This window comes from Parasteatoda tepidariorum, chromosome 9, assembly GCF_982258835.1.
Source record: "Parasteatoda tepidariorum strain Cologne lab strain chromosome 9, Ptep-v5.0, whole genome shotgun sequence".
NCBI lineage: Eukaryota > Metazoa > Arthropoda > Arachnida > Araneae > Theridiidae > Parasteatoda > Parasteatoda tepidariorum.
Window position 1 is genome coordinate 48,929,147 of NC_141763.1, and position 12,546 is coordinate 48,941,692.

Below are 12,546 nucleotides of genomic sequence, written 5' to 3' on the forward strand. Positions count from 1 at the left end.
TATTCAAATGGTTAAGAACATAACGATCAGTTTCATGCTTTTATTTTTAGTTTCATGCTCATTACATTCTAGGATATATTTATTTAAATCGATGTCTAAACTTATTAACCGCGTTACAATTATTATTTTATCGTGCAAATTACTATAATATATTATTGCAAATTGTAGTTGGAGAGATTATTTAAATGGTTAAAAACCTAGCGATCAGTTTCATGCTTTTATTTTTAGTTTCATGCTCATTACATTTTATATTTATTTAAATCGATGTCTAAACTTATTAACTGTGCTACAATTATTATTTTATCGTACAAATTACTATAATATACTATTACAAATTATAGTAGGAGAGATTATTCAAATGGTTAAGAACATAACGATCAGTTTCATGCTTTTATTTTTAGTTTCATGCTCATTACATTCTAGGATATATTTATTTAAATCGATGTCTAAACTTATTAACCGCGTTACAATTATTATTTTATCGTGCAAATTACTATAATATACTATTCCAAATTATAGTTGGAGAGATTAGTTAAATGGTTAAGAACCTTACGACCAGTTTCATGCTTTTATTTTTAGTTTCATGCTCATTACATTTTATATTTATTTAAATCGATGTCTAAACTTATTAACTGTGCTACAATTATTATTTTATCGTACAAATTACTATAATATACTATTGCAAATTATAGTTATAGTAATTATTTAAATGGTTAAAAATCTAACGATCAGTTTCATGCTCATTACATTTTAGGATATATATATTTAAATCGATGTCTAATCTTATTAACCGTGTTACACATATTACTTTATCGTATAAATAACTATAACATACTATTACAAATTATAGTTGGAGAGATTAGTTAAATGGTTAAGAACCTAACGATCAGTTTCATGCTCAATGTAATGCATGCATAAATTGTAAATAATAAATCAGTCTGTTTGATTAAAGAAAATATTCAATTACAGTCGTGACCTCATCTAATTCGTTTTGACAAAAAAAAATTTATTTTAAATGTTATTTTAAAAAACGATTGCTGTTTTTTTTGTGAAACTAACTTTTATTATTCAGTATCTTTCTGAAACAGATGTATAAAAAATACATTTATTTTTGTTAGTTAGAAAGTAAGTGTGATAATATACAAACTATTTTGAAAACTGACCTATTTTGATTTATTAATTGACTTATTTTAAGCCTATTAATAATTTATTGTTTATGAAATTTTTATTTTGATTGTAACTTGAACCATAATACAGTGAACGTTACAGAAACTTAAACACAGTGTTAAATTGATCTGAGTTTCCAGTCAATTTAAACCGTAATATCGTGTTCAAAAAGGATAACATTTCACATTGATTAAGTTCAACTAATAACTTTATTGAGGTTGCAGCATTTATGTATCATAAAGCGGTACCTTCAACCATAATACAATGATAGATATAGAAACTTTAATATGGTGTTAACTATCATACAGTGAACTATTATATAATGAAAGTTTCAGAAACTGTGTTGATTGCCAAATGAAATTAAAAAGTGCTTATCCCACTTAATTTCATTTCTCGATAGTGATTCGCCTTTCTCGATAGCGATTCGTCAGATTTCGATAGCGTTTTTTTTTTTTTTTTTTTTTTTTTTTTTGATATTTGCAACTGATCACTCTACTGTATGCTTTACGCTACATTTAAAGTAGATGATAAAAGAAATTATATAAAAATAAACACGCGTACTATGAGCACAATAACTTCTCATTTTAATTTTAAATATTTAAACTACTTTCACCTAGTGATATAGCTTTAAACGTAAGACTTTTTTTTAAAAAAATCTACGTATCTGTGCAAATACGAAAAGCACTGTTTTGGAAAATGTCATTTGAAATCACTCACAAAAAATTCAACCGGTACTCGTACTAAAGTCGATACCATTTCTCACTAGCATTTTTAGAAAAAATGCAATTTGTGTGAATGTCAAATAATATTGAAATTAATAGAATCAGTTTTTTGAAAACTTTAATTAGTGTTTTCCTTTAGCCAAAGGCCATTTTGGGGCCATAAAATTTTTTAATCTTATTAAATTTTAGGGGAAAAGAAAGAAAAATGCAGACAAGTTCCATACATCGGCTTATAAGTGCAGTAAGACCTCGATTATCCGAGCTAATTGGGACAGCTAGTACCTCGGACATCGGAAATCTCGGCTAATAGGAACCATGTATAAAAGCCTTCCGTGCTTGCGAATTTAACTACTTTTGAAGTAAACAATAGAACGTTTTTCAAATGATAAAAATAAACATATATGAACTTATGTTTCACAGCTAAAAAGACTTAAAAAGGAAATCAACTCTAGTAGTAAATTTTAAAAAGTAAAATGGAATTTCTTTAACTATACTTAGTTAAATATCGAAAGACGCATTTTCAAAAATAACACAAATCTCAAGAAAATATTGTATTTTTAAAATTTACATGATTAAACTTACAAGTCACATGACCACTGTTAACAAAGCATTCATGGATGTTGTCTTCTCAGGGTGTAATATTTCATGGAAGTTGAGTGCTTTTGTGGGGAATTAGTGCCTGTAACACGGACAACGAACTAATATGTGTATAATTTCTTCCAAGCTCATTTTGGAGAGAAGAAAAAAAAAATTTAGACTTCGTTATTGCCTCGGTTGACAGAAACCTCGGTTAATCAAAGCTCGGTTAATTGAGGTTCTACTGTACTAAATATTGACTGAAATATCCATCCGATTGAAACTCGTCATTAAGGTATTAAATTAAAGAACATCCGTGCCTTGCCTGGTATTCAAACCCAGACCTTCTGATGTAAGGTCAGCCCCTTGACCACTGCACATTCCGGTCGGCTCAGCTTAAAGGTATGACCATAAATATTATAGGCTGTAGTTGTTCGTAACACTCAGAAAAGTTGATTGAACATTATATTATAATATCAGTTTCTCGATCCCAAATACAGTACAAATTCTTCCTTGAAACAGGATTTTGTTGGGATTAAATTGAACCATGTTTCCATTCAGGTTGAACCAGTATATCATGGCATCAATCTCAAATTTTATAATTTTTATAATCACAAAGAAATACATTTTAATTCAAAACACAGCAGTTGTCACGTTTTCGTTTCTTTATTGATATTAGATAATACATTATTTATACAGTCTTCTTCATCGCCTGAAAAACTAGTTACACATCTACGCATAAAAATGCCAATATTATATCTTTACAACTTCAGTTTATGTAATATAAGAGGCTGAAATAATTATTTCAACCAATTTAAACTGAAAAAACTGTGTATGAAATAACAGCACTGGCTTTTAACAATCATTTAAAGTAGATAATTATTATCATCAAAAACTGTTAAGAAGTTAAAAAATTAAGTGTATCTACATTCCATGTATAAGTTTTCCAAATATGTTATTTGTACAGCTTTATGTGTTTAAAAATTTTAACAAATTCTATTTCGTAAGTTTCATGCTAAACTTTTTTAAAGATTTCATAGCAGCTTCAATTTACAGTCATATTGAGCAAAAAATTATTGTTATTGATCATTACTGATCATTAGGTTCTAGATGTAGCTTGTTGGCTGAATTCCCACAACTTTCTTGCCATTTCATCATCCTGAGCTCTTGCAGAAGGCTCTATTCTGGTGCAGTTACTGAAATTAGACAATAAAATTAAAAAAAAACACTGCAAATGATTTGTACAAATAAGATGCATTTAGGATAAAAAGTTTTGACTTGCAATTCAGTTTAAAATTGCAAAGAATATTCGAATTCATTTAATTGTATAAATTGAGCATGGATATAGTTCTTGTTAAACCTAAAGCAATATACTTAAAATTGGCATACCCTAGAGCTATTACGGTTGGGCCTTAGTGCAGTAAAATCCGATCATTAGATAAAAAGTTATTCAGGGGGATTTTTTCCCTGAGGAAATGTATATAATAAATATTTTCAGAACTTAATTTTAAAGAGAGTAGCACCACTTATACAAAGTTAGACTAACCATCCGATATCGAACAAAGTGATCCGAAAGTAAGTTTTGATTTTTTCGAGTGCAGTGAGCACTAGAAAAGTTATTAATATATTTTATTCAACAGTTATTAATATATTTTCAACAGTTATTAATATATTTTATTACTTTTTCTTTTTAATTTTGAGTCTGTTTGATTGCTAATGTGTGAAATATTAATTGGTGATGAAATTTTTGCACCGTTCAAAAACTTACATTGGTTTCTGATACAATGCTACTGCTCAAATTTATGCCAATTACCTAGTATGAATAACGGTAAAATTTAGTTTGACGATACATTCCATTTTAGGATAAAATGATGATACTAATTCTGCTTTTGACGGTCAGAAAACGATTTAAATTTTTTATTCCCAATCAACTCAGTGCTCCAATGAAAATTTGAACTTTATAACTTGTCAGAAAGTATTATTGAAGAAAAATTAAATTTGGCGGTAAAATGACGATACATTTTGCTTGTATCGATCAGGAAATGATCTAAACTTGCATTGTCCCTCAAAGAACTTTTAATAGCCAGAAAAATGTTGAAAAACTCCAATCCTTACAAACAAACGTAGAAAAAATTCCAGAAAAATATATATATCAAGAACAGAATGAAAACATTTTACTTTTTGTTTTCAATATCACTCAAAATAAATAAATAAATAAATTAAAATAACGTACTTGAAATATTGAATTGTAAATATCATACATGTATAAAAACAATTGAAATAAATATGTATTTATATTAATAAAAAACATTCTACTCTATTGACATATTCTTAAATATTCTATTTAATGATTTAGAATTAAATACAGAGAGAGAAAAAAAGATGCATTAGCAAAATGTTACTGCTTTTACAGCAGGAAGAAGTTTTAAAAAAATGTTATGTAAGTATCCTTCATTCACAGTACAGAAATATAATTTGTAAGTCATTCCATTTCTTAAGTTAGAATTAAATTCATTATTTCTATTATTCGCCCAGGCATTTTTATCCTCCTATTTTTAATGTCCTTTCCTTTTATTCATTAATAATAATGTATCAATTCACCTTTTAAAAATTCTTCCATGGTGATTATCTAGCATTTGAATAGAATAAGTTACATCATTATGTTTTTTGATTATCTTAAAGAGACCTGAAAATTTTTTAGATCTTATTTTTCACTACGGTTTCAGTTTTGTTTACTTTAAGCATCTGAGAAATTATATAAGTTTTATCATCTATTATGTTTAAATAAAAAAGAACTTCCTCCAAGTAATGACTTTTATCTAACTGTAGTACTTGTATATAGGGATTAAAGTATCAAAAATTAATGACGAATTTCGACCAAAATGTATCATATATGGGAAAAATCCTGGTGGGCAATGTTTGGCACCATTATGCAAATTTTTATGAATTCTTGTATTTTTAAATAGAATTTCATCTTTCATTAAATAATTTATAGTTTATTTTACGCTAGCATTAATTCGTTCATTCACAGTATTAGCCGCCGGATGTGCACAAGTGGTGGGATTAATTTTAATGTCCAAGAATTTAAAAAAAATATTCAAATATTTCTGATGTACACCGAGTACCGAAATCCGTTAAGATCATATCAATTTATAGTTTATTTTACGCTAGCATTAATTCGTTCATTCACAGTATTAGCCGCCGGATGTGCACAAGTGGTGGGATTAATTTTAATGTCCAAGAATTTAAAAAAAGCATTCAAATATTTCTGATGTAAACCGAGGACCGAAATCCGTTAAGATCATATCAATTTATAGTTTATTTTACGCTAGCATTAATTCGTTCATTCACAGTATTAGCCGCCGGATGTGCACAAGTGGTGGGATTAATTTTAATGTCCAAGAATTTAAAAAAAGTATTCAAATATTTCTGATGTAAACCGAGGACCGAAATCCGTTAAGATCATATCAATTTATAGTTTATTTTACGCTAGCATTAATTCGTTCATTCACAGTATTAGCCGCCGGATGTGCACAAGTGGTGGGATTAATTTTAATGTCCAAGAATTTAAAAAAAGTATTCAAATATTTCTGATGTAAACCGAGGACCAAAATCCGTTACGATCATATCAATTTATAGTTTATTTTACGCTAGCATTAATTCGTTCATTCACAGTATTAGCCGCCGGATGTGCACAAGTGGTGGGATTAATTTTAATGTCCAAGAATTTAAAAAAAGTATTCAAATATTTCTGATGTGAACCGAGGACCGAAATCCGTTAAGATCATATCAGGTTTGCCATAAATGCAAATATATGTAAAAAAGACAGAGTCAGTAGTTATTTTGGTTAACGTAGTTTTGGCTCTAAATGTTTGCTGAAATGATTAATAAGAGTCAAATTGGACTAGGACCAGCTGTGACTAGGACCTATGGTTTGTCCTCAGTTGTGAGTAGGACCTATGGTTTGTCTGTGATTTGTCCTCAGCTGTGTCTAAAGAAACAAATTCAGATGGTCTTTTTGGAATAATATTATTATGTGAAGGAGCTTGAAGTGTTTCGTAATGTTTATTTAAATACATTTAGGTCAAGATTTAACAAAATTTTCTGTATCAGAATACATGGCATACCAAAAATATCTACATTTTACATACATATTAAGGATTTTACATATTACATATTTAGGATTTTGGAGCAGCAATAATTCTCAATATATATATCGATTATTCTCAATATGTCAACACATTAATAATTTTATATCAGAGTTAATAAAGTGATGTTGATTAGATTTATTGAATTGTTTATTTCCAATGCTAATATAAATTTTCTTAATATTTTCATCTTATTTTTGTTTCTGTAAGAATGTATCGTTAGCAATTTCCAGAAGGTGGTGCTTGTTTACAATGGTATTGTTTTTCATAATTTTGTTCTTCGTCGTTAGAGTTTCTGACAGAAGGAAGTATTCCTCATTTATTTAAAGTAGTTGAGGATTATTAGTTACATCATGTTAGGGTGGTTCCTGTCCTAATCGATTAAAAAAATCTGATAAAATATTTTGAGCTCCAGAAAAGTGTTTAAAAGTAAAAGAATTTCCGCTTAGTTGAAGTAACCAACTTGTTCAGTCCAAGGGAAAAGCTTACTTATAATGTTTTAGGGGTTTACTACCAGATTAAATAATAAAATGCCGATTATAAAGATAATGTTTAAAAGTCAAAACAGATTTTATCATTGCCATTAATTCAATTTTACAGGATATAGGAATTTGAAAAATATGATACAAAAGGAAAATATGTAATATAAAAAATATGATACATGATAATTGAATATTGAAATTCGAAAAATATGAACCATATCTGTATTTAAAAGAAAGTCTTTTTCCCATTGAGTCTTAAGAATGGTTTATTAAAAAATACTTTATCGTAGAAAATTAAAAATATTTTGATTTTCTTCAGTCTATTTGAATTTAACTTTACTGGGGATTAAATCAATTAACTGTTAAATTTGTTTGTCATAGCATGGAAGTGAATTTTCATAATATCCACAAACATTAATTAATTTCGCAAGTTGTCTCTAAGTTTTAGGAGTACGAAACGTTGCAATTTTAACTATATTTGATTGACTAGGTACAACGTTTTATTTTGATATTTTTAATCCTAAATAATTTATTTCTTTAAGGTAAAATTTACATTAACTTAGTGAGAGAGTTATATTATATTTAATTAAAATAGAAATAAGAATTTTTAATATTTCTATAGTTTTTTCAAAAGAATTACTTGCAATTACTAAATCATCTTGATACGCTGATATTCATTCTATCAAGATGATTTAGTAATCGCAAGAATTACTTGCAATTACTAAATCATCTTGATACGCGCGTATTCATTCTATCAAGATGATTTAGTAATCGCAAGAATTACTTGCAATTACTAAATCATCTTGATACGCGCATATTCATTCTATCAAGATGATTTAGTAATCGCAAGAATCACTTGCAATTACTAAATCATCTTGATACGCGCATATTCATTCTATCAAGATGATTTAGTAATTGCAAGAATTACTTACAATTACTAAATCATCTTGATACGCGCATATTCCTTCCAGTTGAGCCTTCTCAATTATTGAAATCATAAGAGCCTGAAAAGCTGTTTTTAAACCAAAAACTAATATTTTATTTTTAAATGTGCCCCAAGGGGTTGTAAATGACAGTTTATTTTGGTATTTTTCATGAAAGTTGAACATGTTAGAAAGGTCAAGACAGCAGAAGAAGCGGTAATTAGAGTAATTTAAAATGATATTTTGAATCTTAGGAAGTGAGTTAGTCCAATGTTTAGCGATGTTATTAATTAATTGCAAGTCGAAAGCCAACAGGTATTACTTTATCTATACATCTGAGCGTTTTTAAAGATTTTGAAAAGACTTGATAATTTTTTCTAATAATAATTGTATATAATAATAATTGCATAATAATAACTGTCTTTGTTCTGGTTAATCGAAATGACCTAGTTGAAAATCACCTTCCTGTAATTCACTTTTTCTTAAATTTATTACATCTCTTGCAGGTACAATTAATTACATTTGAAAATTCCTGTCTTTTAATTTTATCTTTTTCTTCGTTTTTAATACTATAATCAATAAAATTTAATTAGGCTGGGATAGCCTGGTCGGTAGGGCACTGGGCCCAAGTCCGAGAATTCGTGAGTTCGAACCCCGCCGGCCGAAGACTCCCCGTGTTGTTGGTGACTGATGCAAGTCAAAATTCTGTCGAGTCGCTAAGTCCTCCATGTTCCCATAACAAATCAATACCTCTGGGGGTACTAGATTGGAGATCGATCGTTCTCTGATTCAGGCCAAAATTATGATCTGTGGATGAATGAATGGATGTATGGATGGGTTCGCCTTATAAACAGGTGTGACGTATGATGTGGCAGAAGTCGAATTCAAGGCCATAGATGGCGCCACTGAAAAACAAGAATCACACACTCAGCCTTAAATTTGCTCGATTTCACCAAGCAGGCTTGCCCTTGTGACAAGTGGCATTAGAACCAACCCAACCATAAAATGTAATTTTTTAATAGTCAATTAATTTTTTAACAGTTTCATGGTTTGGTAAAAAACCATTCTAACTACGGATTTTCTTGGTAATCTTTGCGGAGAAAACTTACCAAACTTAATTGTTCTTGTATTCTAAAAAAAAACGAACCGTTAAGACTAATGATTTACTTTATGACATTTTTGGAAAAAAATTGCGATTGTATGGTAAAAAAACTAATGAGGCAACAGACTTACTTCGTAGTTTGCTCAACCAACTTTACTACATGTTTAAAATCGTAAATTTTGCGGGATTTAGAATCACCAAAGCGTAACATTCATAAGAAATAAAGCTTATCGGGAGTGTTTGGTGCTCGAACTTAGGCTTAATCTATTATGATTATATGTACACGAGCATATCGGTCACGATCGTAATATACTGACACTAACTAGACAGAAAAAGTTTAAATCGGTGAACAGATTGTCTCCTACCTCATTGCATGGCATTGTCAAACCAGGCACTACACAAATAATAACTATTGCAAGACTACAGGAACTGGAAAAATAAGAAAACACCAGGTCGTAGAAAACGTACCAATAATAGTACCCTGACTGGTTTTCTAATGACTCCTCAACAGCGCAGTAGATGGATGTCTGAGCACCATTGCGAGCGTTCTTCCAGAACAGTTTGCTACATCCTTCATAAATGTGTCCAATGAATTTGTTTACTGAGGTGTTTAAATGGCGTCCTAGGCCTGTATGAACGGCACCGGGGTGGAGACAATATGTCGTTACGTCTGTACCTGAAACAGAAATTACAGGGTATTTGTAAAGTAGAAAATAATTTCAGAATCCTTAATAAAATTAAAGTTATAAAAAAAATATGCACATTAGTGGTCACAAATGCATACTTAAGTTAGAAAGAACATAAGTGTTTTTAAATTTGGACAAACTGGTATTGTCTGCAGCAACTATGGTCAAACACTTTTTACAGGGCTTTATCTTTTAACGGCCATGGAAGAAATGCCACGAACTTTTAACGCCTGTCAAATGACGTGTGCAGTACCTGAATTGGTACCCCTCTTTTCGGAACTTCAACACCACAACCACAGAGAGGACTTTCAGCTATCAATGTGCATATGGCTGCATATACTAGCCGGTTGTTTATTTTGCTATCAATGTCGTGAGTGATGCTATAGATGTGTTCCAAACACTCATGGAAGTTAATCAGAGCAAAGCAAAGGTATTAAAATCATCTAAAAACAGTTATTTGAGAATAAAGCTTAAAGGTATTTTCCAGCGCTTACTAGACAAATAAAGTCTTACTAGACAAATAAACAAGGGTTTGAAGAATTGAATATTTTCCTTGCTTTTTCTTAACTTTTTAAAATTATTGATCACCGTTAGGAAGCATTTAGTTTTTTTTCCTCAATTAAGAATTTATAACCCGTAAGGCATATAAATTTTTTTGTTGTTTTTGTTTTTCTTTCTTCTTTTGTGTATTTATTGGCCATCGTGATTCTCGTGTGTATTTCCTGTGTAGTGTCGTTTTTGTTGTTAATCTTAGACCCCAAATAGGTGAAGCTATCAACGGCTTCGAATTTGTAAGCTCCAATTTCAAACTGTGTTTCTTCATAGTCAGCTTTTGTGCCGGGCATATATTTAGTTTTATTAGTAAAGCGGTACCTGTTTTAGAAGATCAAACACGGAACTTTGCAAATCATATAAAGAACCCAATGTCATTAAATTTATCAAAATTCAAAGGATTAAATGGGCAGGCCACATTATAAGAATGGAGGATAGCAGGACAACCGAAAAAGTTTTCTGTGCCAGGCCAACAGGTACAAGAAAAAGAGGACGACCAAACCTAAGATTTCTAGACTGTCTTGAAAAGGACCTACAAGTTCTAAATATAATAAATTGGAGAACCTTGGCTAAGGGACGAATGTCTTGGCATAGGCTTGTTGAGAAGGCCAAGGCTCATCCTGGGCTGTCGTGCCAATGAGAAGAAGAAGAAAAAGGTATATAAATTTTTGAATTTAATTTTTTTCAAGAATAATTGAGGTGGTCATTGCAGAACATCCTGCCATCTCAGCATAAAGTGCTTGTTTTATTTTTTTAAAGAAATTCAAGCATTTCAAATATATTAATCATTGAAATGATTTATGATCTTATTATTAGTTTAAAATGTAATTAGTACAAATCACTTTACCTTCTAATCTCTTTGCTAGTTCACGCGTAAACAGTATATTTGCCAGCTTGCTTCGACAATATGCAGCTAATGGTTCATAATTGCGATCTAGGTTGATGTCATTGAAATTTATCTTTCCATCTTAAACAAGAATTAAAACACAATTAGATCAAGAAACACATTGAAAAAAAGAAGAAAATTTACAAAAATTATAATATTACAAATAAAATTAATCCTGATAAATAAGGCTTTTTGACTATTCAGGAAAAAAAAGCTGGCCTTTTTAAAAAAAGCCAGACCAGCTGGTTTTTATTAAAAAGACCGACTTTTATTTAAAACAGCCAGTCTTCATTGGCTTTTTGAAATTTTATTATTCACGTACTTAAATTGTTTTATTAATGATTACTCAGTAAAATAACTTAAGTAAAACATGTTACATTAATTTTACTGTCTCTTAAGGACATTTATTCCATAAATAGATAAAATGCTATTAAGTCATAACGATACAATTGCTTCTCCATATTTGCTTCCAAACCAAACATTTTTGTCTGAAATTATTTTAACCATATTCTAATTCATCCCAACTGTTCTTTAAATGGATTTCACATGATTATTTTTTAAAATTATTCTAAATCATTTAAATATTAGACATTTTCTATAAAATTGATCATGATTTCTGCGAACTAATTATCATATTTTTTTAAAAAGTCGGGCATATAGTAATTATAGTTGATTCTGTATTATTCGTATACTTATAAAGCATTAAATAAGTTGGTTTCTAATTGTAGTTCTAAGTTGTTTGAAATTATCTTTCTTAATGCTTCCAGTGTTAAAGCTGTTGCTTCTAATTGTTACGAAAGTCCAAAGTTGTAGCTCTAAATTGTTCCTAACATAAAATTTAGTAATTAGTTAACATTTTTTGTATTATTTAAGTTTTGGAAAAATATTAGTTTTATTGAAAATCAGTTTTCTTAATGTTAGTCAGTCTTTTTTAGGTGGGTTAAAAAAAAATTACCGACTTTTTTTGTCTTGGCTGAAATTCGGCAACTCTTTAATCATTGGGTTGATCTTGGAATTACTTCAATGGTCACAAACAATTATAATCTCAATAACAGGTGATTAATTTCATAAAAAAATTTCAAATTTTGCTTTTTTTTTACACATACATTTTATTAAAAGGTTTTTCTGTTCAAACTCAGTTGTTTGTACTCAGTTTGCGTTTCCACATTTTGTTTGAACAAACGTTCCTACGTTTCTTAAAAGTGTTTCAAGTTAAATTAATTTGAAATTATAAAGAAAGAAAGAAAAGTTAGGAAAAAAATCCTACTGAAATGAAGTATTTTTACAATGTTCTCTCGACTA

The 12,546-nt window shown here is 29.5% G+C and overlaps 1 protein-coding gene across 7 annotated transcripts in view; it reads right to left on the minus strand.

The window, feature by feature from the left end:
• Positions 1-3,112: 3,112 nt before the first annotated feature.
• Positions 3,113-12,546, minus strand: part of LOC122268411 (retinol dehydrogenase 12) — a 42,537-nt gene continuing 33,103 nt past the window's right edge. For 4 of the 7 annotated variants that reach the window (XM_087151748.1, XM_087151744.1, XM_087151747.1 and 1 more), the window contains exons 5-7: positions 11,206-11,325; positions 9,589-9,796; positions 3,113-3,661 (exon numbers count right to left, since the gene is read on the minus strand). In XM_087151748.1, coding sequence (XP_087007874.1) covers positions 3,565-3,661; positions 9,589-9,796; positions 11,206-11,325 — 425 coding nt within the window. In that variant the 3' untranslated portion in view covers positions 3,113-3,564. Of the gene's footprint in view, positions 3,662-9,485; positions 9,797-11,205; positions 11,326-12,546 lie in introns of all 7 variants that reach the window. The other 3 variants (XM_087151746.1, XM_087151743.1, XM_087151745.1) reach the window with 2 other exon arrangements.